The sequence below is a fragment of the Bos indicus x Bos taurus genome, chromosome 10 (genome assembly GCF_003369695.1).
Source record: "Bos indicus x Bos taurus breed Angus x Brahman F1 hybrid chromosome 10, Bos_hybrid_MaternalHap_v2.0, whole genome shotgun sequence".
In the NCBI taxonomy this organism is placed as follows: Eukaryota; Metazoa; Chordata; class Mammalia; order Artiodactyla; family Bovidae; genus Bos; species Bos indicus x Bos taurus.
Window position 1 is genome coordinate 36,520,176 of NC_040085.1, and position 27,799 is coordinate 36,547,974.

Below are 27,799 nucleotides of genomic sequence, written 5' to 3' on the forward strand. Positions count from 1 at the left end.
GGGATTTTCTCCTGGCCTTATGTAAAATATTCCACAAAACTCATAATTTAGCAACTATTAGAAACATCTGCTGCCCTCTTTTAGGTATTATAAAAGAAACTGATTAGAAAACACTAGCTTTTGTTGTTGGAGAAGGCAATGGCACCCCACTCCAGTACACTTGCCTGGAAAATCCTATGGACAGAGGGGCCTGGTAGGCTGCAGTCCATGGAGTCGGTAGGAGTTGGACACGACTGAGCGACTTGTTTCACTTTTCACTTTCATGCTTTGGAGAAGGAAATGGCAACCCACTCCAGTGTTCCTGCCTGGAGAATCCCAGGGACTGGGGAGCCTGGTGGGCTGCCGTCTATGGGGTCGCACAGAGTCAGACACGACTGAAGCAACTTAGCAGCAGCAGCAGTAGCAGCAGCTTTTGTTGTTGTCTTCATGTATTACTATAAGGAAGACAATTTTCCTATTGGGGTAAATTCTCAGATTTTCTTAAATTGTCTTGTTCTAAAACTTGTAAACTAATTTTATAAAACCAAGGAATGTTTTACTAATTTCCAAAAAATTATTTTAAATTTTGAGTTTTCAAAGTCATTAATAACCTTTATTTATATATATGTATACACCCACACATACATATGGTGACTTACGAGAAGAGTAAGATACAGAGTTGAAGCAAATATACTAAATTTCAGTGTATTTGTATTGTTTGGATCATTTAATATTGGTTAATAAAGTTCTTTCAGAATCTCTATGACAAGCATAAATACTGAATAAATCCTATTTAGTGAGACTTATTGGAGAAGGCAATGGCGCCCCACTCCAGTACTCTTGCCTGGAAAATCCCATGGGTGGAGGAGCCTGGTAGGCTGCAGTCCATGGGGTCACTAAGAGTCAGACACTACCGAGCAACTTCACTTTTCACTTTCATGCATTGGAGAAGGAAATGGCAAGCTACTCCAGTGTTCTTGCCTGGAGAATCCGAGGGACGGGGGAGCCTGGTGGCTGCCGTCTGTGGGATCACACAGAGTCGGACACGACTGAAGTGACTTAGCAGCAGTAAGACTTATAAACACATAGTTTTGAGATTCTCCTTCCCCCAACACACACACTATTGTGTGTGCTTTTAGTTCATTACATTCTTGAGAATTACTTTTTATGACACAGTATTTTGGAAACTTTATTAAAGTAATGGCAAACAAAAGCCAAAAGACTATAAACAGGTTGTTTTGACACTAAACATTTTACTCTCCATTAGAAAAAATATACAACAGAGGAATCACAAAACTTATTTCCATAATTCAGGAAGCTTTGTATTGACATAAACTCTCTGTACACACACACACACACACACACAAAATACTAGCTTCAGTTTCCCCATAAGAATAAAAATACAAATTTTCATTTTATACTTTTTTGAATACTTTTGGTTTTAAGATAGTAAACAATCTGTTTCACGTCCAAAAGTTTTTACTCAGCCTCTAAAAATGATACAGAATTAATCCAAGTCATAAAGCAAATTATTCTGAAAACTGAATGAGCAGTGAGTCACATGATCTTTAATGATCTGCACACTACCATCCTGCATATTGGTTTCCTTTATGTGGTCAAAACCAGGTGTATCGCGAACTGCAGTTTTGTTCAGTAACGAAGATGGGTGGTTTCCATCCAGTTCTTTCTCTTCAGTTATTACTGGTTCTTTTAAGTTATCTTTTCTTTCATTTGCATAAACAGCACTTTTGTCTTTTATAAATTCACGTTCCTTTTCTGACTTAGGTTGCTGAGACTCTGCAAACAGCTTCTGAGAAACATCAAGAGCCCCTTGTTGCAAGCACGTGGCTGAACCACAACGGTCTGCTTCTAGGACTGTGACTGCTACAGATGAAGCAGAATCAGTTGTTGAAATGGTAGCATGTTCTGTATTTTCTTTTTCTGTTAAAGGACTTCCTTCATGGACTCTTTCTTCTTTTTCATGAAGCTGCTCAGAGTTACTGCATTCTTGCAACTATGTTAAGAGAAACAGCAAATTAAGAATTCATTGAAACAGAAAAGTAAATTGTACCCTCTGAAAACTTTTAAGTTGTGAAGGAATAACCCGGTAGACTTGCAAATTCAATTTCTGGCTTCCCCCTCAAAGTCAATCTCCAAATGCTGCCAGTCATTTTTTAACAATCCAAACCTGGCATTGATTCTCTAATTAAATCCTTTCACTGATTCTTCATCTCCTTCAGGATAAAACAATCCTGGCCTACAAATCTTTTAACATGGCCCATAAAGCTCAGTCGGAGAAGGCAATAGCACCCCACTCCAGTACTCTTGCCTGGAAAATCCCATGGACGGAGGAGCCTTGTAGGCTGCAGTCCATGGGGTCACTAAGAGTCAAACACGACTTCACTTCACTTTCACTTTTCACTTTCATGCGTTGGAGAAGGAAATGGCAACCCACTCCAGTGTTCTTGCCTGGAGAATCCCAGGGACGGGGGAGCCTGGTGGGCTGCCGTCTATGGGGTCACACAGAATCGGACACGACTGAAGTGACTTAGCAGCAGCAGCAGCATAAAGCCTAATAACAGTCATTCTTATAAGGGCATTCTTGGTTCACTGGTTAGGACTCCACCCTCTCACTTCCAAGGACCTGGGGTCAATCCCTGATCAAGAAACTAAGATCCTTCAGGCCTCCGGAAGCAGCCAAAAAATTTAAAAAGGGTATTCTTGAATTTTTCTGTATTTCTGTGATTCTTCAGAACCTCTTTCTCACCTAGTTCACATATAAGTCAACTGTGCTAGTTACTAAATTAGTTAAGTCTAATATCAAAGACTATAAAGATAACCAAACTTAAACTAGAAAGAATGAACAAACCATATGTAACATATATAGTTCCTGTGGTTTGAGAGTCAAAAAGAGTTGTTAGTCCCTGGACTAATACTCACATTTCCCAAATGTTAGTTTCTCTCTATTCCTCACTGAACAGTTATTTTGGGATTAAATGAGATAACATAAGTGAAAATGAATCACAGATATTTAATAGTAAAATACACATCAAAAAAAGGTCTGTATTCTTCTTAACATCACTCTTCCCAGCCATTATGTGCATTTAAAGTTATGATATAAAAAATCAAGAATTAAGTGATTTGTCAGGCTTCAACCTTGCCCCAAATCACTACTCTATAAAGCCTGCCCAAATCCTTACCTTTGCATGTATTTCAATCTTACTATCAGTAACCTGAAGAACTTCAATTAATGGTGGAGTCAGGGGTAATGTCTGTTTGAATGGAGGGCTCAGGACCTCTTCAAGAAACTCATTAACATTGTCTTCATTGACAAATAACCTTTCCTAAAATAAAAAGAGAAAAAAATATTCTACTTTATTGGTCATACTTGACAGAATTGTATCTAAAATCAGCTCATAACAATTCTCACACAGTTCAGGTATTCACTTTTAAAATGTTTATTTCATGTTATTCCTATGCTGTTTTGGCCTAAGAAAACAGTATTGTACAGAGCAAAAAGACTAGCAAGAGTACACACATATATAGGAGATCCTAAAATAAAGTCTTAGGTCCTTTTCTACGTTTGTATAAATCTGAGGTATGCTTTCCCTCCAGATAATCCTATTTACAAATCATATCTTCCTTTTTTCCCCCCTCTCAGTATTTTGTAAGAATAACATCACCTCTAGTTTTCAATGCAGTCCAAACTATAAAATGTAATTCAATTTTAGAACACTTCCTAATGAGTCAGCTAAAGATAAGACAGTACGCATTCAAATTTTGTGTGACCAATTTGCCTTTTAGTTCTTGGTTAGGTAAGAGCCAAGTATAATATTTTACTTAAGAGAATTATATTCTATTTTTAAGCACTGTGATAATCCATTGCAACACTAGCATATAACTATATAAGAATGAGGAAACACTATAAATCAACTAATCTAAAAAAAAAGAGGAAACACAACATTGTAAATCAACTAAAATAAACTTTTTAAAAATTAAAAAAAGGAAGGCAGTAGGATTACCAAACTACAGGATATACAAAAATCACTTATGCAGGCAATCCCAAAGACAAAGCAATTTGTTCCTATTCGAGTATGTCAAGTGAATATAGGTATATGGTTAGGTCTTTGAAGGAATAACCATATTTTAAATTCTTCAAATCAGTTCACCATTGCCCCAAATAAAAAGTTTTCCTCTGTACTACAATATAAACAAATTAATTACAAATACACACAAATGCATTATTTGGTCCAAATTGGGGGCGTGGTGGGGAGGGGAATCACAAAGTGATGTTTCGAATTCCCTTCTATTAAACAACCTGTGAACACGTACTAAACAAAAGTGAACTTTGGCGAAAGAAAAACTTCACATTTGAAATAATTTGCCTTGTATTATCTGAAGATCTAGGTGACAGAATAATACTGTAGGGTACAAACAACCCTCCCTGCCAAAGCATTTCTAAGGTTCATGTCTCTGCAAAAGACTTACACATTAACTGCAAAAACTACACCAGACAGTTCAGTTACCTCGGAAGAATAACATTTATAATGGAAATAGTTATGATTAAAATAGAAAGGATTTGCATAAACCTGCTTTCTCAGTCTAATGACTAATTTTACTATAAAAGATAATAAATTCAGAGGTCCTAAAGCTCTAGGAAAATTCCCAGTGAGACTTAAGGTTTACAGAAATGTATTTCGTACTTGTATGTAAAGTAACAAATTCTGACCTTGACAGCCACAAATCAGTCTCTTTATAATATTTTCATATAATGCATATAATAATGTAATCATTATATATGTCTACTCACAAAATACTGTTGTGATTTTTTTGTAAACTTTTTTACTTTTTTTTTACTTTAATACTTACAGCCTGGTTAGTAAAATTTAAAGGAAAAAAGTTGAACATAATGGTTCCATCAGCCTCAGCTAATGTGATGATTAATGAAGTAATTATAAATCTATTTCAGGCTTCAAAGATATAAAACACAGTTGCCCTAATCCCATTTTGGTCTAGTTTCTTTGCTAAAATAACATTCAGATACTAGAAAATCAGATCAAAATATACTTTAGTATTCTCTCAAATGCTGTCCATTAAAGCTTTCTTCCCACCTTGTGAGTTATTTTCTCATTTACTAAAACAATTACAGGAAAACGACTGCCCTTTCCTAAATTTCCCCCTTCTGATGACATAAACAGATAGTCAATTTCATATTTTATTTTCTCACAAAGTATCTTACCTAGCCCTGCCTATTTATTTTACCATTTTTGGAGGGTTTCAATTAACACTTCTCATACAAGATACACCTCATAAATATAAAAATTTAACTTACTAGTAAATTTCTAGAAAAACACAGGAAAAAGTAAAACTTTCTGGCAGGTTAAAGCCCAAGGCCCAAAGCTTAAATTTTAATATACAATCTGTGCAACTAGTGTTCTGAATTAGGGAACTTAACCCTTGAAGATCTTATAAGAGCAAAAAAAATTACATGTAACATTGATACAAACCTCAAAATACCAATTAATTGTTGAGTTATGAGTGTAAAATTTCTATAGAACTTCAAATTTTAAGTAGGTTCTCTCCATCCCCGCCCCCCCCCCCCCCCAGTACTTGCCAATAGTACTGGAGTACTGAATTGAATCTCAAGACCCTAGTAGTAACTACAAAATTATATCCTACGTAAACCCAAGATTCACCCTCAGTTTTTGACTAAAAGAGATGGAGCTGAAGTCAGAGCTAACAAAGGATTATATTACACTTTGTTAAATGCCAGCCATTATGCCAATACTAGTAGGGAAGAGATTAAAACTGATGCCAAAAGAAGTAATTTCAGTGTAATGTAAAGACCACTAGAGGTCAATCCCACTAAAATCAGGGAGTAAAATTAAGCTGCACCGTATGGCAGAGAACGCAAGGTATTTAGATTCAGCCCTGGGTCTGAGTTGGTTTTCCCACAAAAAAACTGGCACCGGCCGAGTTACTTTTGCTCTCTGGAAGTAAACTATTATTTACTTTCTAAGGTTGGGAAAAGCTATTTAAAACTGAAAATAACGCTATGATAGAATGTCTCTTCCCTATTTGTGTCACAAACCCCTTTGAGAATATGACCAAAGTTATAGTCCTTCTCCCCAGAAGAAAACCCTCAACTTTGTGTATACAATTTTAGAGGTCTACGGATCCCTGAGAAACCATTCATGCATTGAGGGCAACTTTGAAGACTTGAAACCCATCCACCAAAGAGGATGCGTTAAATTTTCGTTTTTTTTTTTTTTTCTCCCAAGTCTTTGATCAAGGGTTATCAACTTCTAGTCGTCAGGAGAGAAGTTATAATGGAAAATCCTTTGTTCAGGATAAACTGTGAGGATGACTGTGATAAGTGGAATAGAATATGTCAAACATTAAGACTCTAGAAAGAACTGTTACCTCCAAACAATAGTTGTTTAAACCGTAATACCACTCTCTCCAGTATCCATGGCATTCTGGAGACTTGGCCAGGTTTATCACTGCATTGTTGGAAGAAATGCTAACCTCTGGTTCTTTGGTACTCAATTTATTCTCTGGAGTAAATTGCAAAAAGAAGGAATAATAAACTAAGTCTTGGGTAGAGAAAGACAATTTGTACCAGAGGGGGTTCACTTCCCCTTGAAGACTTTGAAGCAGGATCCAAGGCACTTGAACGAGCAGTGTCAGGGATTCTTCATCCTGACTACACTGCAAAGGCGGGCACAAAGCTTCGCCGCGGTCGGTCCCTGGACCACCCATCGCTCGATAAGCCGGCTCCCTGCCGGTGCCTTCCCGCGTCTCGCGCGCCTCCACGCCGAGGGTCGGGCGCACGCTCGCGCTCCCTACAGAAAGGCCCGCGTCGAGGTCCCCCCAGGAAGTACTAAGAGCGCCTCCGCCACGGTCCCCAGGTGAGTTCCCGGCTCCTGAAGGCGGCTCCTCCCGGGTCCCCGTGGTTGATATCTCTTGCCCGCCGAAATCCCGTTCCTCGGATTTTGCGACGCGCTCCTTCCCGGGGGCGTCCGGAGTTGTGATCCCGGCGTCTGCAGCCCGGGTTCGGCTGGGACCTGAGATTGCGTCCCCAGCACAAACCCCCGCCGGGCCCGCCTCCCCGCGGCAAGCGGAAGCGCACGCTGCGCCGTCAGTTCCTGGCGGGTCGGCTGCCTCTTCCGGGGACGCGGCGGGCTCCGGGCGCGAAGCGGTAGGCGCCACGGGAAGTGTCACCACCAGCTGCCGCCGGGCCTTGTTGAACTGTGCTTTGCCGCGGCTGTCATCCACCGGGTACGGGAGCGAAAGTCGCAGCCGGTAGTCGGGCTTCCTTGAATCAAGGCACAGCAGCTTCCCCGTCACCTCCAGCGCCGCCTGCTCGGCCGATCGCAGCAACGGCAGCTCGATGGTAACCACCAGCTCTTGCGGCACGGTGCCGGGCGCCGAGTCCCGGGAGCAGCGGTAATCCTGGAGGTCCACGTGGTGGCGCTGCACCACGCTGTAGCGAGGCTCGGTGGGGGCGGGCTGCCGGACGGCCTCCGGAGGGGAGGGCGCCTGAGGCCGGGGGACTGCAGCGCTCGCACCGGCTGCCGGGTATCGGTAGGGGTAGGGGAAATCGGGGAAAGGGCTCTCCGGCTCCCCCTCGGGCCGGGCCGGCGCGCCTCCGGGCAGGGGCGTGCGCAGTACGGCGGCATCCGGGGTCCCCTTGTACTTGATCTTCAGGGTCTTGGCGTTCCTCCGGTCCAACTTCACGCCGAACTGCTTCTCCACGGCCTCCAGGGCCGTGGCGTCCAGCATCTGGCGGAAGCGCTCGTGGCGCCGGGCCAGCGCGATCGCGTCTGGGTGGAAGACCACGTCGTAGACAGTGTAGCGGGTGCCGCGCCCCCACGCGTACTCGCGGCCGGGGGCCAGGCTGTAGGGCAGGGACCACTGTCTGCCGGACACCGCGCTCCCAGAGCCGGGCTGGCTGCTGGGCGCGCCTACCAGCGCGTTGCTGCACACGTTCACGAAGCAGCGCCGGGTCCCGTCCAGGCTGGTGCGCAATACGTGGCCCGGCTCCGGGTGCACGAACCGCACCTCCACTCCGCGCTCACGCTCCAGCGCCGTGATCTCCTCCTCGTAGCGCCGCCGGTTCTCAGGGTCCGTGAGCTCCTCGGCGTACTCGGAGAACATTCGCCGGAACTCCGGGTCCTGGAAGGCGGAGGTGAGCCGCTGGACCTCCTCTCCACTAAGATCCAAGTCTTCTAGCGGCGAAGAAGCTGCCTCCTTGGCCATGCTGTCCTTCGGCTCCTTGCGCGGAGGCCAAGGGAGATGGATCTGAGACCTAGTGGGTGGGACGCGAGGTGAAATCGCTAGTCTCCGGAGAGTGAGGAGGCGGAGGTCCGTAACGGCTTCAGAATTGAGCCTGGGCGGCGCGTGCTCGTTGCCATAGTGACACCACCAACACCCAGGAGGAGGGGCAGGAACAGGGATGATAGAAATGACAGAAATAGCCTTAGTTTCTTCAGACCAACATCCTACGTTGTTTAGATTCCTGTGCCATGGTGCAGTTACCTGTGCAGAATAAGCATCTTAATAATTGTAATTTCCAGCATTATGTACGTTATTCGTTGTTCAGAACCCTTCAAGGTAGACCTGATCCTCAATTCACAAAGAAGATGAGACCTGAAAAGTTACCTCACCAGAGTCACACAGCTAATGCACCACCCAGTAGTCATAAACTGTGATTCTATCGTAAGTTTTTCTGTTTATTCACTTCGCTAAACCAACATTTCAGTCTAGATATTTCACCAATTCACCCTATTTACAACTCTCATTTGGTGTGAGAGTTATGCGCAGGTTATTCATAAATAACCAATCATCAGCAAACATGACTGTTAATAAAAATGCAAATATAAGATACCACATATCACCTATAAAAATGGAAAAGGCTTTCTTTAAAAACAAAACAATTATTTCCTTGCGGTGGTAGAATTTATATTAAAATTTTTTCTAGAAAGTAGTTTGGTACCTATGTCAAAAGCCTTTAGAATGTGCATACTTTTTTTAATGCAGAAATTCCAATTCTGAGAGCATGCTCAAGGCACTATTATGATTCTAAAGGTTTGGGAAGAATCTAAGAATTCAACAGTTGGTTGAGCAGATTTGGGTAGAGCCATACAATGGGATTCTAAGCAGCCATTCAAATTGATATTATAGAATATTTATTGACTGAGGTAGTTATTAATTGGTAGTTAAATTCAGTGATCATTTTTCTGTCCTCATTTTGTTGACAGCCTCAGCAACATTTAACATAATGTTGGCATTACCTCAGTGACAAGACACTATCCAGGTTTTCCTCCTACCTCATCAGATACAGTTCCTGTGCTTTCCCCATACTGAGACCAAGTGTCGGCTTTTTCCATAGCACAGAAATCTCAGCCCACTCCCCTCTTGTGTGATCTACCTGGCCTCTTAAAGCATAATGTCACATGACGGTGCTTTAGACCCAGATTTCTGAGGTGAGGTCAGCCATGCTGATTAAACACCGAGCAGGTGAGCGCACCACCTCTCTGTTGGTCCTCACTGTATTAGCTCTGGGTGCTCCTGCAGTACTGTTCATCTGCTACCCCATTTTTCAGATCTATGCTTCCTTTTAATTTCCAGTCAATGTCCACCACTAACTGGTTCTCATTTGTCTTACTCAAATAATTATAATTCTGGTAATTTACCTGCTCATAGTTAATTGCCCTGCTTCATCTTTCTTCACCTTGCTAACCCCTAAATGCACCCTGTATTTCTAGGCATTAAATATGTTCCTAAAGAAATCTTTCATGTTTAGCTCTATGGTTCTTGAAACTAGACCAACAATCTGGCAGTGTCTGTTTCAGTACCACTTTCAAGGCCTAGATTGTAAATTTTCCCAAGTAATCTAGTAGCTTTTGGAATTATGCCTTGATTTCACTTTTAATCAAAATTTCCAGGCTGTTCTTGAGATTAAAGCTCAATCTTACTGTTTTAACATCAGGTCTTTTCTAATATTTTGAAAATTTCCATCCTCAAACCATATCTCAAATTGCCACTTCATCCTTAACCGCAATTCACTTATCACAATATTCAGATTAAATTTCTTGAGGAATTTCCTTCAATGTCATTTTAGTTTTTTTATTAGTATCTCTTCCCCCAAAAGCTAAGTTTCTTTGAAAGAAGGGTCTTCCATTTCAACTTGTCTATAATATTAAGATTATTCCTACGTTTGAAACACTCTTTGTACCTTTAACAATGTCGTATCACTCATTCATTTCTGGGCTCTCATTGTAGTTCCCGCCATAAACTAAAAGATAAGGGGATGGTGTTGAGTGGTTATGCCCAAAATAGAAAAACAGGGCTGCTTCAAAGTGAGTATTACTCCTCTTAAAGGTATTACTCCTCTTAAAACTATGGGGACAATGTTTTTAAATTTTCAGTGCCAAAAGGTAATGTAATGAATATCACAGTGATATCCTGAAACAATGGTTTTCACTATCATTAGAATAAATTCTATGACTTGAAATTTAAACAATTTGAAATTATTAAATACACCATTAAGACTCTTATGGTGAACAATTAGCATGTGAATTGTTAAGTGGCTCCCACGCCAGGCTCCCCTCTCCTTCACTATCTCCTGGAGTTTGCTCAAATTCATATCCAAGCATATAACTAGTATAGAAATAATGAAACTTAAATTTTTATATACAAATATATACTTAGATTATGTATTTTTACACATTTTCATATTTTCCTTACAATTATACAGAAAATATTTTTCCTATGAAACTTTGTAAAGTATACCATATTTATAAAAAAATGTTATAAATAGAAATTTAAACAGGACATTCTAAAGTTTACCAAAATTTTATTATAATTTAATAACAAAATTACATAAAATAAGCAGATGATTGATGAATTCTGTTTCTTCAGATGGTCTAAGAATCTCAAAACCCTTGAAGTTTGCTGAAAATAGAAAATATTCATAAAATTAAACATCTTATAAAGCTAAGTTATACATTTCTTAATATCTAGTTTTAATTTTAAAAATAGGTCAATACATGCACATTGCTCCAAATTCCCAAGGAGACACAATGGAAAATAAGTCTGTCTCACTCTATTTCTGTTCTCTAGAAGCAACAGTTATATCCTTACAAAGACTGTCTAATTATATATAAAGGACTGTCTAATCGCATATACATGTGTAAATGCTTTAAAAACACAAACACAAGTGGTAGAATACATGAACACTATTCTATGCCTTTTTTTCAATTAGTAATAAATACACGATATATTTATAATTTTAACTAATCCTTTATGACTTGAAATTAATGTAAATTAGAAAAGTCAGAATATAACTTTTTTTTTTTAACTTTACAATATTGTATTGGTTTTGCCATATATCAACATGAATCTGCCACAGGTATACACGTGTTCCCCATCCTGAACCCTCCTCCCTCCTCCTTCCCCGTACCATCCCTCTGGGTCGTCCCAGTGCACCAGCCCCAAGCATCCAGTATCGTCGAACCTGGACTGGCGACTCGTTTCATATATGATATTATACATGTTTCAATGCCATTTTCCCAAATCAAGAATATAACTTTTAAATGGGTATATATTTAAACTATTTGTTTTGCTGTTATAAAAACTACAGTAAAAACAGCTGTACCTACTTTTATGCATAAACCCAAGTATACCTGTAGGATAAATTCCTAGAAATGAAATAGATGGTATATGCAGTTGAGGTCTTAAGAAATCTTGTTCAATTGCCCTCTGTAGAGGTTTTTTTTTTTTTTTTTTTTACCATTTTTATTCTGACCAACTATTGTGTGAGAATGGGAGTTTCTCCTGTACATTACTAACATTATGTTTTTAAATAAAACAACTATATTTGAAAGCACATGTTGAAACAGGGTTAACCTCAGTCCACTTTGGCTACATTTCTGTGTTAACTCTAAAATATGATTTCACAAATATTCTAAGAAAAAAATTGTTTTTGGGAGAACTAAATGTTATTTATAAATATAAGTTATTTCACTAAATTAGTTATTTCACAAAATTATTTCACTGTATCATAAAAATTTTTCCTCTCAAAACAAAGGAAAAAAGCATACATCAACTTGTTTGATCTAGCACTGAAGAAATTCCTCAAATTATCACTACCAAATTATAGTTTGGAAATTAGATCAAGGGTTTTAGTATCTGACTCCACAGATGATAAATGGACCAACTATGTCAACAATAGTCAGTATCAACTGCAAGTCAAGGCCTGTGCTAGAAACTTTAAGAGAGACAGGCACATAAGTGACTTCTCATACAGCATGTTAAGAACTCTCATAGAAGTCTGTATACAGTACTTAAAACACTAAACAATAATGCATGTCATTCAGGAAACATTATAAGAAATTTAACTGAAGTGTCCTGTGCCATCATAATTAATAAATCAGTTAAATCCTATTGTGGTTTTTCTATCTCTAGAATATTAAATGGTTTGCTAAGATAGATATAATAAAAGGATAAAAGTTAAGGAAAGAAGGAAATTCAGGTAAGAGAAAAATACAAATCAAAGAAGATGAGGCCAGAGCCACAGCCAACATTTATGCTAGTAATTCCTGCTGCTATAGAAGTGGACTGCACATTTGGCTGTGCTCCTGGCAGCTAAAGCAAAGGGAGTCTATCAGATTTATAGTCTTCTCAAGATGAAAATGAACAGTTGCTTGGGACAGGCACAGATTTCTTTTGTTCCGAGACCTGTTGAAAGTGCTCACTGTTGGTTTTCATAGCAGAATAAGTTTCGTATGTCTGTTAATTTACAACAAAACTCAGTTCAGTAAAAGTCAATCTAAAGGTGGACAAAACAGAATTCCCTGGTGGTCCAGTGGTAAGGACTCTGCACGTTCACTGACGAGGTCATGGGTTTGATCTCTGGTTTGGGAACTAAGATCCTGAAAGCTGGCATGGTGCAGCCAAAGATTGTTTTGAAAGATGGACAAAATATGCTTCAGAAGTAGCTTAATCCTGGGGTCACAAAATCGCTGTCAACAACAGGGAGTGGTTGAGGGTAAGAATGTTTGCCCTTACCTAAAAGCATTCCAAATTTAAAAAATTTCTTTAAGGATTCATTGTTAACTAAAGTCAAGCATTATGTTCAGTTTATGGAACAGAGGCTAGAATATCAGTGACTTTTATAAGTATCTGCCTGGTTATATTCCAAAAACTAAGCTGTACCTGGAATATAGTAAGAAATACATGTCAAATGAGTGAATCCAATAATAAAATTTAGTATGTCCCAAAGTGAACAGACTTTTTCCTCCGTGAATACTGAGCAGCAAAAATAATGCAAAAAATTTTTTTCAAGAAATATATATAAGAAACTATTAATTATGATTTCAGGGTTAGGAAGTAGAGGTATGTTTTCTTTCTCTATTTTATACTTTTAAGCATTGTTTGAAATTTTTATCATGTATTTGTGCTTTTATTTAAATAAATTTGTTAATTACAAAAAGTAAAAAAAGGTTGAGTGTCAAGATTATATTCTCTAATGAGAACCTGCGGGTATTTGGTTACTGTTCTTAACCAAAAGAAAGAACATACGATTAATGGAGAAGTCACATGTTAGGATGCCTGCATCTAAGGGGAACTGTTAAAAATGCACATTTCTGGGTGCTACAACTGGAGAGACATTTAATAAGGTTGGGATGGGATCTTGTAATTTAACACTTGTAACATGGACCTCAGAGGATTCTCATGCATGTGGTCTATAGGACACCCTCTGAAAACTACTACCCACCAGGTAATTATTTTTTCCTCAGGACCTCCCCACACCAATTCTTTCCTGCCAATTTAAGGCAGATTACCAGGGTTTTGAGTGGCTCAGCTGGTAAAGAATCCGCCTGCAATATGAAAGACCTGGGATTGATCCCTGGGTTTGGAAGATCCCCTGGAGAAGGGAAAGGCCACACCCTCCAGTATTCTGGCCTGGAGGATTCCATGGACTCTATAGTCCATGGGGTCTCAAAGAGTCAGACATGACTGAGGGACTTTCACATGTGGAAGGCAAGCCTGCCCTTTCGGAATAATAACCTCATCATGAGTCAGCCTGTAAAAGAACTAGCCCAGCCCCACAGCCAATCTGAGGTTTCCCACAGAAAACAGTTCTTGGTGTAGCTCATACAAATGTGCCATCAAGTACATACAATTCGTGTCACACAGCATGAACACAATAAGTTCAGCCTAGAACATTGCCAATGAGCTACTGTAGTCATTTTAAAAAAACTCAGCACACCTTCAGAACATCTGATTTTTAGCAGTATTATGCCAAGAGGCAGCTGTTTCTGAAGGCACACTTACCTATCTTCTACTACCTTATTGGAAGGATAAAAAACTTTGAATGAAAATCCACTTCTTGGAAAAGAGCCCTTTGGAGAGAAAAATGCCCATAAGTACTCAAAATACTCAACTTTTAAAAAAAGAACCCCCATTTTAAAAAATCAAATTCCTCACTCGTGGCTTAAAGATGAAGGTACAAGATGTGACTATAAAGTAATGAGACAAATTTCTGCATGCTCTTTGTAGAGAAAAAATATTATTAAAGTATCTCCAATAGAAGGAAAAAGTAAAGTTGACCAGAACAGTCATGCTAAAAAATGTGGCCAGAAATGCTTAGGAGTGGGTCTACTTAAGTATAAGAAATAAGCAGTACTGAATGATGCTTAGTAAGCACATAAGACACTCAAACATCATGTTCAAGAAATCTTTCCTGCCCTTCTCCCCAGTGAAAATCTGGGATTGATGCCCCACCATGGTCCCCTCAAAGCAACAGAGCAGGGTCACATATACAACTGTCCATTACTAAACTCTAAATAAAGCAGACTCTTGTCTTTTCAATCTTTGTGTCCCTGGCACTAGCTCAATATGTGGCCTATTGCAGGCATTCATTAATGGGAATAAGTATCAAGAAAGGATGCTGCTAAATCACTTCAGTCGTGTCCGACTCTGTGCGACCCCATAGACGGCAGCCCACCAGGTTCCCCCGTCCCTGGGATTCTCCAGGCAAGAACACTGGAGTGGGTTGCCATTTCCTTCTCCAATGCATGCAAGTGAAAGTGAAGTCGCTCAGTAGTGTCCGACTCCTAGTGACCCCATGGACTGCAGCCTACCAGGCTCTTCTGTCCATGGGATTTTCCAGGCAAGAGTACTGGAGTGGGGTGCCATTGCCTTCTCCGCAAGAAAGGATGAAACAATGTCAAAACCAAGTTTTAGGAACTTCTCTGGTGGTCCAATGGTTAAGAATCTGCCTGCTAATGCAGGAGACGTGGGTTCGATCCTTGCCCCTGGAAGATCCCACATGCTGCAGGGGAACCATGCACCACAACTACTGAGCCTGTGCTCTAGAGCCTGGTAGCCACAGCTGCTGAAGCCCGCTCACCCTAGAGCCCGTGCTCTGCAACAAGAGAAGCCACTGCAATGAGAAGCCCACGCACTGCAACTAGAGAGTAGCCCCCATTCGCCACAACTAGAGAAAGCCCACATGTAGCACCAAAGAACCAGTGCAGCCAAAAATAAATAAAATTTTTTAAAAGTTTTGAGCTTGTCCACAAGGTATAAATAATGTAAAAAAAAAAAAAAAAAGATGATGGTGTAGGAAATGGTGGTTTACTCATTTACAAGATGAAAAGAAAAATTCAGAAATAAAGTGTTTTCAAATGCAGCATTAACTATGAGAACACACAAAGAGTTCAGTTTAAATAAGGAAATAGCCTCATTATGACAAGAATATTGAAATATAAATAAAGATTCTGTAAAAATTAGGCCACAAATTACAAAAACAATGAAACCAAATCAATTGTGCACATCCTTATAGCAGTAGTTCCCAACCAGGGTCAGTTCTGTCCCCTAGAGACATTTGGCAGATACCTGAGGACATTGTCGATTGTTAAAACTGGGGGCTGCTACTGGCATCTAGTGGGTGGAAGCCAGGGATGCTGCTAAACACCCTGAGATGAACAGGACAGTGCCCAAAACAGAATTATCTGGTTCAAAATGTCAATAATTCTGTGGTTGAAGAAGCTGGACACAAAATAAATGTGTGAGAAAAGCAGTAAGGGATGATGTTTCCAAAAGTGACCTAGATTAAAAAAAAACGCCAAAAAGTTAAAGTCTAAAACTCATAAGAATCAAGGAAACATACATATTAAAAACCACTAGTGAAGATACTTGATATAAATAGCAACATTTATGCAGCATTTAACCCCCAAGTTCAAAAAGTCAATTATACTTTTACAAAAATTCAGAAGCAACTTCAGGATTCTGAAGCATTTCAAGGTTCCACATAAAAATGAAATATTAAAGTGTGTCCCAGTAAGAAATTCAACATTCATCTGGCTTAGATTTTGGAGACCTGGACAATTTCTTAAAAAAAAAAAATCACCCTCAATGGACAAGTACCATTAATATGTGCACAGAGAACAGGATACATGCTCTGAAAGTAATTTCCAGAAAGGAACCCCAAGGCAAATTACTTTGAAGGGGAAAATACGCATTTGGATTTATAATGGTGCCTTTAAAAAAAAAAAAAAAACAACTAAGTCACATTACTTTATAGTCACATGTTCTTCTGAAAGTTTAAGAACTTTCTCTTTATACCAAATTAATTCCGTTATTTCATTGATGGTATGTTTTTACTCCGACAGTAACTGATTCAACATATACTTTAAAGAAGTAACACTCTAATCTTGACAAATTATGATACATAATGTTAACTACATTCTTACAGGGTTTATGCAGAGGCATTCGGTATTGGTCAAAGTAAAAGGATCATATTTGTCTGCGATGACAAGTAGGTCAGGCACAGGGTACACTCTCAGAGCATAGTCATACGCCCAATACACTGGGCAGACATAGAGAGGGAGAGGAGTCAGGTGTCCTTGGGATAAGACAGTCTTTACAAACTACAAAAGAACGACACAAAACAAACTTCAGTGCATTTGTAAAAGCTAAAAGAGCAACAGAGAATTTAAATTAAATACTGATTACCAGACTTAAAATTTGAGAAACATTTGGGAAAACTGAATCACAGAGCTTTGGGAACACTGATATGAAATTATCCTGTATTTTAGGAGAAATTTATGAGTTTTCATTTAATACTATAAAAGCTACTTCCCCAAAGAGTCATTTTGGAGCAGTTATATTTTTAGCTGTATAATAAACTCATTTCCTAATTCTGTTCATCTAAAAATAATTCCACAGCTTGGGTAATGGCAAGAATATATACTTGACCTACATACACATTGAAGGTTATAAAATACATACTAGAAATGCTGTGTATGATCTATTTCCATACTTCCAATTGTGGATACATGTAACCAGTGATTGACAGCTGTATGTCAGGGAATCTTGATAAACACCACATCTTCCTAATGTGGGCACATCATAGGAAATATTTAATAAACATGATTAAAAACACATTTTCTTTAAGTATATATAAGTACAGTGTAAGATTTGTGAGTTCTAAAGGCAAAATGGGAAGCTCCAAATAAATTTCCTGCTTGTTCTGGACTTTCTTCTGTCCATTAGGGGATACCTCAATAAGAAAACTGAGAAACACTGATTTAGGGAACAAAAATTACCTTACAGACAAAAGTGTGTTGAAATTATTTTGAACTATAAACAAAAAACAAAAGGGCAAGTGATTAAGTGACTTAAAACTTTATATAAAGTCACATGTAAGATACCTTAATAAAGAAAATCCTTAACTTACATGATTAGGAATATCCAAATTGCTACTGGGAAAACGGACACAGTTTCTGCACATTTTATTCACTAAGTCTTCACGAAAGACAATAATTTCTTGTGTACAATACTGAATTCTGAAATGAAAATGGTAGTTGAATGTGACTTCCACAGAAAAAAAATATAATTTTAAAGGCAAGATGTTTTATAATACATTCCCACTTCAAATTCAACCATAATCTATTCATCCATGCATTTGACAGTAATTTATTGAGCTCTCTATATGTGTCTAGCATTATTTTAGGGATGAGTGAACAAAACAAAAAGACCCCAGCCCTGATGCAGTTCATTCTACTGGGGGTGGGCGTTCAGAGACGATAAACAACAGACATGGAAATTAATAGTATGTTGAGAGATGATTAAGTGTAAAGCAAAAAGAAAAAGACTAACAGGGATCATTTGCAGGAAAGGAAGGTCAAAGGCTGGAATATTTAATAGGAGGACTGGAACAGGTAGGACTCATAATGAAATTTGATCTAAGCACAGAGTTGAAGAAAGTGAGAGAGTCATGCAGACATGCAGAGGCAGGCAGAGGCAACAGGCAGAGCAGAGGAGGCTGGAGGGCTGGAATAAAAGAGAAGAAATCACAGAGGAAACGGGGCCAGCTCACGCAGGGCCATGACTACCATTGCAGAGGATACGGGCTGTTACCAAATAAAACTATGGATCCATCTTTCTGAATCCGTAAGGGCAGTGTGATACGCCTTCTGGTTTAAAGGATCACTCGGACATGGTTGAGGGCAGACTACAGAGGAGCAGGAGAAGCTAGAGACCAGTGAGGAGGCTATTACAGTAGCCAAGGGTAGAGAAGATGGCAGAGGGTCATAGAGGGGGAGCTATAGAGAAATGGCCAGATTCTGGATATAAATGTTTGAAGTCCTCCTTCAGATTTTTGAAGGACTTCCTCAAAGCCTGCATGTAAGGAGAAACCCCGAAGACTGGCCTGAATGAATGGAAGGATAAAGGTGTTCAGAACTACAATGAGGAAAGCTGCAGGACAGGGTGGGGCTGCTGGGGGAAGAAGATTAGAAGTTTGGTTTGAAGTTGTTTATTAGACATCCACGGGGAGATGATGTGTAGGCAACTGAATATGTGCATCTGGAGTCAGGGAGAAGGTTTGAGGTGGAGATATCAACGTGGGAGTTGTCAATACATAGAGGATACTTAAAGCTCATGGACTGGACACTGAAGGAGTGAATGTAGATAGAAAAGAGAGGGAACCAAAGACTGAAAGCATTCTCTCCGTAAGAACCTATGGTCACCGTGGCACATAGAGTAAATGCGTAATCCTTCCATTCTTCCACTGTAACTTTTCTTAAAGGATGTATAATCGGAATATCTATTATAAAATCTCCATCCATTATTAAGTTTCTGAATTCAATGTTAGTGAATTATTTAAATAAAGTATTGTTAAAGTTTTCAGAAACCTAAAATAAAAAGAAATTTTCTTTTTACCCCATGACAACCAAAATCCAGAGACAAATTTTAAGAAAAAGGTTAATTTTTAAATGAAAGGTTAAAAAAAACACAATACAAAATGCTAATATTTACCTGCAAGGATTAGTAGTAAAAACTGAAAATGGTACTCTTTGCCTGAATTCATTAGTGATGCTTTCAGCAAATGGTGGCCTATAAATACAATTAAGACGATACAGTATATATTTTTTAGTTTACAAAGTTTTCTTTACTGTTGCAAATATCTGAATAAAACTTACCTTGGTAAGATGGAACCAAATCCAGGATCCTCTGGGCCAGGTACAAACACAAAACGACTACTGTAGCAAAATTCAACATAATTAATTCTAAAAATATTATACCGCTACCCAATAGTCTAAAACCAAGTTATTGCCTTTAATTAAATTATAAAATTTTTAAATTTTATACATTTTAATAAATGAACTAATAAAAGTCTCTAGACCGATACCATCCAATAGATCTTTTTTGCAATGATGGAAGTGTTCTAGATCTGTATTGCCTAATTACTGAGTACTTGAACTGTGGCTAGTGTGACTGAATTTTTTTTTTTTTTCAGTTTTTTAATTTTAGGCCACACTGCCAGGTTTATAGGGTTCTTTGAGTTCCCTGACCAGGGATCGAACCTGGACCCCTCCTCAGTGAAAGCACAGAGTCCTAACCACTGGACCACCAGGGAATTCCTTTAAATGATATAGCTTTAAATTTAAAGAGATCCATGTGGCCAGTGACTATCATTTTTGAAGAGTATAGTTCTAGACCCTTAGAGTAATAATGTCATCAAGAAATTTGGATTATGGTTGAAATTATCACTCTTCCAATTAATACTTTTCAATATAAATCTCTATTAGAATATAACATATATTATTGTGATAGAAGGATAATTTTATCTCCCAGCTATACTAATTTTCTCAAATTTTTCTTCCACTTATTTCTTAAATTAGGATTTATTTTTGTTTCTCAAATAACCCTTTAAATGAAAAAATACAGCAATAGAAATCATTACCTTTGATGAATATTTGGGTATTCGCATATTATATCTGCCAAAGTTTTTAGGGAATCTAAAATTTTAAAGGGATATTGAATTTAATTTGCATATGATATACATAAATAAAATTTTATTTGATCAGATACAACTCTACATATTATTAATAAATTTAAATTAATATAGATTATTTCTCATCAACTTAGTTTATATAAATGTAGGAACACTTATTAAATAGATCCTCAATACCTTTCAAAGCTTGAACTTGATTTTTTCCATAAGGTGCAGATGAAAAATTACCACACAGAATAAAGCAGGTTGGAGGTGCTGGTGAGTAACCTAAAAAGAAAAGAATAAATGAACATCACTTTTCTGGTCTAGAAATCACATTAAAATCTTTTAGCCATGAGCTTTTTTCTTTTTTTAGCCATGAGTTTTTAATAATAAAACCTTACTGTCTAAAAGCAATACCTTATTTTAATAACAACTTATTATAAAAACAGTAATAATAGTGCCCATTTATTGAGCACTTACTTTGTGGCAGGCCCTGCAACGGCTTGATTCATCCTCACAACATCCCTCTAAACTGAGAGAGAGATTAACCTGCCTAAAGTATTAGGCTGCAGTTTAAACCCAGTTCTGTCAAACTCCGAAGCCTAAGCTGTTATCTACTCTTGTACTGTTTTAGGACTAATTCTTATTTATCATGAACACACACATACAGTTATTTTTCAAATGTAAAAATGTAACTCTTTAAGATGAACTCATTTAAAATATTTCACCTCTGAATCAACTTTTTTAACAAAAACAGACTACTCAAAAAGATACATTTTTTAAAAAGAATTTAGTTTTAAGACATGAGCTCTCATAAAAAAGAATAAAAACAAATGACACCTACCAGAAAACATGATGTGAAGTTTTTCCAATACTTCTACTTGGTCCAACCAAACATCAGATATAAAGACAAACATGGCATCTTTATTCTCATCCTCTAGTTGTTTTAGTTTTGCAGAAGTCTTCACAGATGTATTAGAAGGCCCTCCGAAAAAATTAGTATTTCCATAGTATGCCCTAGGTAATTATAACACAATTATTACCTTCTATCCTATATTCTGTTGAAGATATTTTTCTGCTAATTCTACAAATTAAGCTTCTGTCTATCTAATGAGGTTATTTTCCCATCAATGTAAATTGTAGCATGAAAATGTATTATTTGTACCACTTAAAAAGCAAACAAGTTGATTTAAACATTCTAAAATGAGAAAGGAAGCAACACTGAGGCAGTAAACAAAGCAAGATAAGTAAACTATATCTGGACCTTTTAAAACTTACTAAAGCAAACATTAAAATAAATCATAATTTCCTTATATAGTTGAAAGTAGGAGAAATAGGTACTCAATTTGAATAATAACTAATAAAAGTATCCCCAAAAAAGTGCTAGCCATTTGACCAAGCAATTTCACTTCTAGATATCTAAGAATTTAAGGATGTCTACAAAGACTTATCTACATCCCAGAATTGTGAAAATCTGGAAGACACACTAAAGCTTGCCCAAAATGGAAACTGGAGTGATCTTCTGCACTCCCAGCCTCTACTGCTCTTGCCACCTACCCTTCACCGGCTGCCATCCTACCGTCCTCCGTTTAAATGTTGAATACTGTCCCACAGAACTGTCCCTTGAGGATCCCAACAGAAGTCAGATTTCCCCATTACACACACTTGGAGGACCCTGTACTTCTCTTTCATAGAACTTATCAAATTTGTGATCAGCAAATTATTTGGGTGACGTTTAATGTCTATCTCCCTAATCCAACACCTACCAGAGTCTGGCAATATAGTATGTGCTCAAAGTACATTGCTGAATGTCACAAATCATGTAATAAAAAATTTCATGGTAATGGAAAATGTTGACTGAATATTATTAAATGATGAAGCAGGTTACAAAGCATTGTATAGTATGTATTCATTTTCAACATCCAAAAAAGTGGATATAGAACCTGTATATTCTTATTAAGTCACTGTAATTATATCCTATAAAGTCACTGCAAACACTGCATTAGGGAATACTGAACCTTGCTCTTAAGGAAAATGTGTGCTGCTATCAGACAGACTGTAATATTAAATTATAAAAAAAAAACCTCATCTTGGTAGATTCTATTTTCTTCATCTTACAAAAGAGAAAGCAAGGTTCAGGTTTAGAAATGTTAAGTGATGTGCCTGAGGCCATCCCAATAACAGGTGACAGTGTTAGGTTACAATCTTGCAGTTATCAGAGGAATGAAATAAGATGATACAGATGATTTCAGTTATATACCCAAACATAAACCAGAATACTACAAAGAGAAATACCTATTAAGCTGATTCTTGAGAAATTAAAGCTTAAAAAGGCGTCAGTAACATCTTCCATCCTTGATTCATGGAATATAAGGTACAAAGACGAGCAAGAGGAAGGCTGTTTTCCCAAGAAATGATCTAGGAATTCTAGGAACTTTAACAAATACATCAGGCCCAGAAAACATAAGTCACGTCTTGTACCAGTGAAAGAGAGCAACATGGCAATGGAATCCTAGCAAATCTGTACTTTAATTTAGAGAAAGTGGGACAATTTAAATAGAAGATTATTTGCGACATTACAAAGATGAATGCTTGGCTAAACTTAAACGAATGGTAACACTCAAGGCCAGCTTCCTTGATTATACCTCTCATTCGGAAGAGTAATTTTGAGGCTTGTATGAAACTATAACACCAAGACAACAGCAATTATGCTTTCAATATAGCCCCAAGAAACCCTACCATGATGTAAACCTAGCCACAAACTAGCACTAAAAGCACTCACTTAAAAGTAAACTGGCTTGATGCGGGCTTGTATTCTCTGTGGCATGACCAGCACTTTACCCTGGATTTACTTCACCAGGAAGCAGATGCACAGCAAAAGCTGCCTGCCAGTGACTCCCCGCCAGCAAATGTGGCCTTGGTGCCTGATTTATAACAGCAGACTGGATTTAAAACCTTAATCATCAGACTTCTTGAAATCATCACCATCATCATGGAATCTCAGAATTAGAATGCAACTACTTTAATTACCCCAGATGCCTACAGGCTCCAGGAAGCTAATACTAAATATCAAAGCAGCAACCAGCTGAGGCTGACTAGGTGTGAATAAGGGTACATAAATTTATCCTGCCCAAAGTGAGCCATCACTGAAGATGTTCCAGGTGAGAATTTAGGTGCGAAGTACTGCCAGAGCTGATTATTCAAGATAACTCAGATCTCCTAATTTTCAAATATTGGACACTAATTCAAAATATGCTTAAATACCTCCAAGGGGAAACAAGAAATGTCTATAGACTACATTCAACCCACAGGCCACCGGCTAAAGCTTTCACACCATTATTCAGCCTCTGTCAAATTCCTTGAGTGACAGGGAATTCACTCCTCTCAGACAAAGTCCTTTTGGAACCCCTCTAATATTATAATGATTTTGCATATATTAAGTAACTATATAATTTGCCTCTTATAGCTTTCACTCAGTAAAATACAAAAATAAGAACTTTATATTAACATGGGAATTATATTCTTCTGTTTTCCTATCTCTTGTCTCAGTCCTGTAGATAAAGAAGACCAATGGATTAGAAATCTTTCCCAGTGAAAGTCAAATACAAAGATGCAATTGCAACCAGTCTGGAGTCAACCCACTAGTTTTCAGTTTTATATAAAGTCCAGTCTTTTAACTCTCATTTTCCATTGCTCTTCACCTTCTAACACAAAGTCTGAGGACTTGTAATAATTGACATGTGATATACTATCTTAGATTTATTACTACCAGTATTCTAAAATTTCTATAGAGTTTAAGTCAAACATTTTTATACCTAGTAGTACTAGAGGGTTCAGTGGGTGGAAATCCAAAGGCATTGACATGAAACACCTGATCTTCAAACCAACCTGAAAAACAGATAAGTAACAAATCACTTTCATTTGTCCAGTTTTCTTGTTTGAAAAGACAAAACTGTGGAACACAAAGCAGTAATGCTAGGCCATCATTTAATCCCCGGTCAACTAACTACAGAATTCACCAGTCCCACTGAGCTACAAAACAGTTTCAGGTTCAGAGACAGTCTCAGTTCTTTTTTTGTTTTTTATTTTTGGCCACACCATGTGACTTGCAAGATCTTAGTTCCCTGACCAGGGATGGAACCTGGGACCATGGAAGTGAACATGCCGAATGCTAACCACTGGACCACCAGAGAATTCCTGATAGTCCCAGATCTATTTAAAAAAAAGTCATGAAATTGTAATAGATTTAGAAGTAAAACTTTTCCCTTTCTTATTTCACAGTACATGTTAGAGTACAGACAGATAAGGTACAGAGATAAAAATGTGTTTTTTTAACATTTATTTTTTATTGGAGTATAATTATGTAACAAAGTGTACAACAGAGTAAATCAGCTAAATGTATGCATATATCCACTCTCTCTTAAGCCTCCTTCCCCCTCCATCCCACCTCTCTAGGTCATCACAGAGCTTCAAGCTGAGCTCCCTGTGCTGTACAGGAGCTTCTTACAGCTATCTATCTTACACATGGTGAAGTGAAGTGAAGTGAAGTCGCTCAGTCGTGTCCGACTCTTTGCGACCCCATGGACTATAGCCTACCAGGCTCCCCCCTCCATGGGAATCTCCAGGCAAGAGTACTGGAGTGGGGTGCCATTTCCTTCTCCAGGGGATCTTCCCGACCCAGGGATCGAACCGAAGTCTCCTGCATTCCAGGCAGACACTTTACCCTCTGAGCCACCAGGGATCTATTTCAATCCTGCTCTCCCAATCGGTCCCACCCTCCCCTTTCCCCCTGTAGCCACAAGTCCATTCTCTACATCTACATAAAAATGTCTCATTTTATGACTCTATGTGCAATCTTTGTTTCTTTTAACCTCATTGAGATATAATTCACACGTAATACAACCCTTTAAAAGTGTACACCTCAGAACTTCCCTGGTGGCCCAGTGGTTACAAAGCCACCTTGCAATGCAGGGAACACAGGTTTGATCCCTGGTCTGGCAAGATTCCCACATGCTGCAGGACAACTAAGCTCCTTTGCCATAACTACTGAGCCTGCTCTCTAGAGCCTGGAAGCCGCAACTACTGAAGCCCGCACACCCTAGAGCCCATGCTCTGCAACAGGAGAAGCCACTGCAATGAGAAGCCCATGATTCACAACTAAAGAGTATCCCCCACTTGCCACAACTAGAGAAAGCCCACGCATAGCAACAAAGACCCAGCGCAGCCAAAAATAAGTAAATCAATAAAGATAAAAGTGCATACCTCAGTAGTTTTTAGTCTATTCACAAGTTGTACAACCATCAGTACTAATTTCAGAATATTTTCATCATCCCAGAAAGAAACCCTGTGCCCATTAGAAGTCTGAGAGTTAAATAATCTCAAAAGTATGCTCTGATAATCAATATTCCCCTGAGTTACACTGTTAATGTATTTTAACCAGTGTAGAAAGGGTTTTACTGTAGAATGATAAGGAGGACAGGGAAAAAAAAATACTAACTTACCCTCTGCTAAGACAAAGCATGATTCTGTGTATAAACCACTATGAAACTGGTATACAGTAATTAAGGAAAATAATTCTATTTCTATGCTTGAGGTGGTGATAAAGTCGATATACATTTTGGGTTCAACAGGACTTTCAAATAATACATTCAAAGACTGCTGCTGCTGCTGCTGCTGCTACTGCTAAGTCGCTCCAGTCATGTCTGACTCTGCAATCCCATAGATGGCAGCCTACCAGGCTCCCCCATCCCTGGGATTCTCCAGGCAAGAACACTGGAGTGGGTTGCCATTTCCTTCTCCAAAGCATGAAAGTGAAAAGTGAAAGTGAAGTCCCTCAGTCGTGTCCAACTCCTAGTGACCCCATGGACTGCAGCCCACCAGGCTCCTCCATCCATGGGATTTTCCAGGCAAGAGTACTGGAGTGGGTTGCCATTGCCTTCTCCGACATTCAAAGACTACACATTTAAAACTCTGAATAGATTATAGCTTAAAAAATGTTAGGTTTAAATATCCTCATATCTGATTCTAAGATGTAATACTGAAAATATAGATCATTTTTAGCATGTTATAAACTTTTTCAGTGATTTGTCTGGATACAGCAAATAAGGAGGAATTAAACATTTTTGTCTCTAGTTAGGATTATGTCTCTAGATTCCTACATCACCATATGGAAGTTACACTAAGTACCCAATTAGGTAAATTTGAAAATGATATATAATCAATTTCCCCAATTCATTTAACACAGATTAAAAAAAAATAAAAGTGAAGGATATAGCTTTACTAAGATCCAGTTGTATTGTTCCTGTAGGGTCTTCCAGAAAAAATTTTCCCTAAAAAAAATTAAAAGAAATATGTCCACATTTATGTAAAAATGAATACTATGGCAAAACAATTAAGATACTGACAATTTTGACAATAGACTATAGTAGAGAGTACCATGGATTTTTTTAAAAATCAGTAATTCCAAGTCTAGGCTTTTCCATCATTTAATTGAGACTCAGAGTCCTCAGAGGTATCAAACAATGACTACTGCCGATCAAGAGATGGCAGCAGGGACACTTGCTGGCTGCCACAAGAGGGACCTCACCAGGTGCCTTCACCTAAGAGAGCCAACAGCATCTCCCAGGGAGCAGGATGTGGTCTGCATCTTTGAATGCTTAGAAACTGAGAAGTCAACCAGAGATTACTGGGGAACTAATTTTAGGCTATGCAAACTGGTGGCTTGTCTAAGACACTCCTTTCTGATGTCTACTCAGGAAACCAAATGCAAATGAAAAAGTTATTTGGTAACTGAAGTAGATGCTTTCAATGAAGAATACATTCCGGTGCCCTCTGTAAAAATGCTGTATTTAACTGACATTTCATCAGTTTGAAGGCTGAAAATAAAGGATGGATACTTATCAAGTTTCACTTACCTCTTTTAACTGGGTTATCATCCCAAGAACAATCACATCTCCAATTTTGCTTGTACTGCCCAATAGGGTTTCTATTGTCTTAAGCTAAAATAAACAAAATAAACTCTTAAGGACTGAAAATATGTTCCTTTAAAAAACTAATCTTTTTTTTATAAAAATAAGTAAATTTTGAGTGCACATTGCAGTATTTACACCTATTTTACAGTAGAAAATCAAATAAAACTTAGAAAATATAATTTTATCCTACAAAAAGCTAAAATAGCAACTGATGATGTCTTGGAAGAATTACGCCTAAGAAACACCATGTCAACATAGGCCCTTACCAATGACTGAAGTTTCATACCATATTATTTTGAATAATGATAGGTATATTTATCTTTAAAGTATAGAAGCATATGAATTTTATTTGTCAGTCTCTTCAGCACCTGCAAATTAGCGGGCTATTTAAAAGGTTATATTCTACTGTAACTTTATTTAGTATTTTGAAAGTATGTCATTATTACTTATATTCTCAATTTGATCATTATATTTTTATCAGAAAGTTAAAGGTAGTAATAATTGGGGCACTATTTTAAAGAGATCTTTTCTGACCTTTTCTATACATATAATC

At 38.2% G+C, this 27,799-nt stretch overlaps 2 protein-coding genes across 6 annotated transcripts in view; both read right to left on the reverse strand.

The window, feature by feature from the left end:
* Nucleotides 1-570: 570 nt before the first annotated feature.
* On the reverse strand, nucleotides 571-8,467 carry DNAAF2 (dynein axonemal assembly factor 2). The gene is made up of 3 exons (XM_027553678.1): nucleotides 6,403-8,467; nucleotides 3,180-3,323; nucleotides 571-1,993 (listed from the first exon to the last, which is right to left on the reverse strand). Exons 1-3 carry the CDS (start codon nucleotides 8,239-8,241, stop codon nucleotides 1,487-1,489), a joined length of 2,490 nt encoding a protein of 829 aa, XP_027409479.1. The 5' UTR covers nucleotides 8,242-8,467; the 3' UTR covers nucleotides 571-1,486.
* Nucleotides 8,468-10,743: 2,276 nt separating this feature from the next.
* POLE2 (DNA polymerase epsilon 2, accessory subunit) overlaps nucleotides 10,744-27,799 on the reverse strand; it is a 31,967-nt gene continuing 14,911 nt past the window's right edge. Inside the window, exons 7-19 of one of the 5 annotated variants that reach the window (XM_027553681.1) lie at nucleotides 27,190-27,273; nucleotides 26,548-26,604; nucleotides 25,777-25,825; nucleotides 24,091-24,163; nucleotides 21,120-21,292; nucleotides 20,471-20,560; nucleotides 20,243-20,297; nucleotides 19,479-19,538; nucleotides 19,315-19,392; nucleotides 17,732-17,840; nucleotides 16,746-16,922; nucleotides 14,323-14,390; nucleotides 10,824-10,938 (exon numbers count right to left, since the gene is read on the reverse strand). In XM_027553681.1, coding sequence (XP_027409482.1) covers nucleotides 10,920-10,938; nucleotides 14,323-14,390; nucleotides 16,746-16,922; nucleotides 17,732-17,840; nucleotides 19,315-19,392; nucleotides 19,479-19,538; nucleotides 20,243-20,297; nucleotides 20,471-20,560; nucleotides 21,120-21,292; nucleotides 24,091-24,163; nucleotides 25,777-25,825; nucleotides 26,548-26,604; nucleotides 27,190-27,273 — 1,092 coding nt within the window. In that variant the 3' untranslated portion in view covers nucleotides 10,824-10,919. Of the gene's footprint in view, nucleotides 10,939-14,322; nucleotides 14,391-16,745; nucleotides 16,923-17,731; nucleotides 17,841-19,314; nucleotides 19,393-19,478; nucleotides 19,539-20,242; nucleotides 20,298-20,470; nucleotides 20,561-21,119; nucleotides 21,293-24,090; nucleotides 24,164-25,776; nucleotides 25,826-26,547; nucleotides 26,605-27,189; nucleotides 27,274-27,799 lie in introns of all 5 variants that reach the window. The other 4 variants (XM_027553682.1, XM_027553680.1, XM_027553679.1 and 1 more) reach the window with 4 other exon arrangements.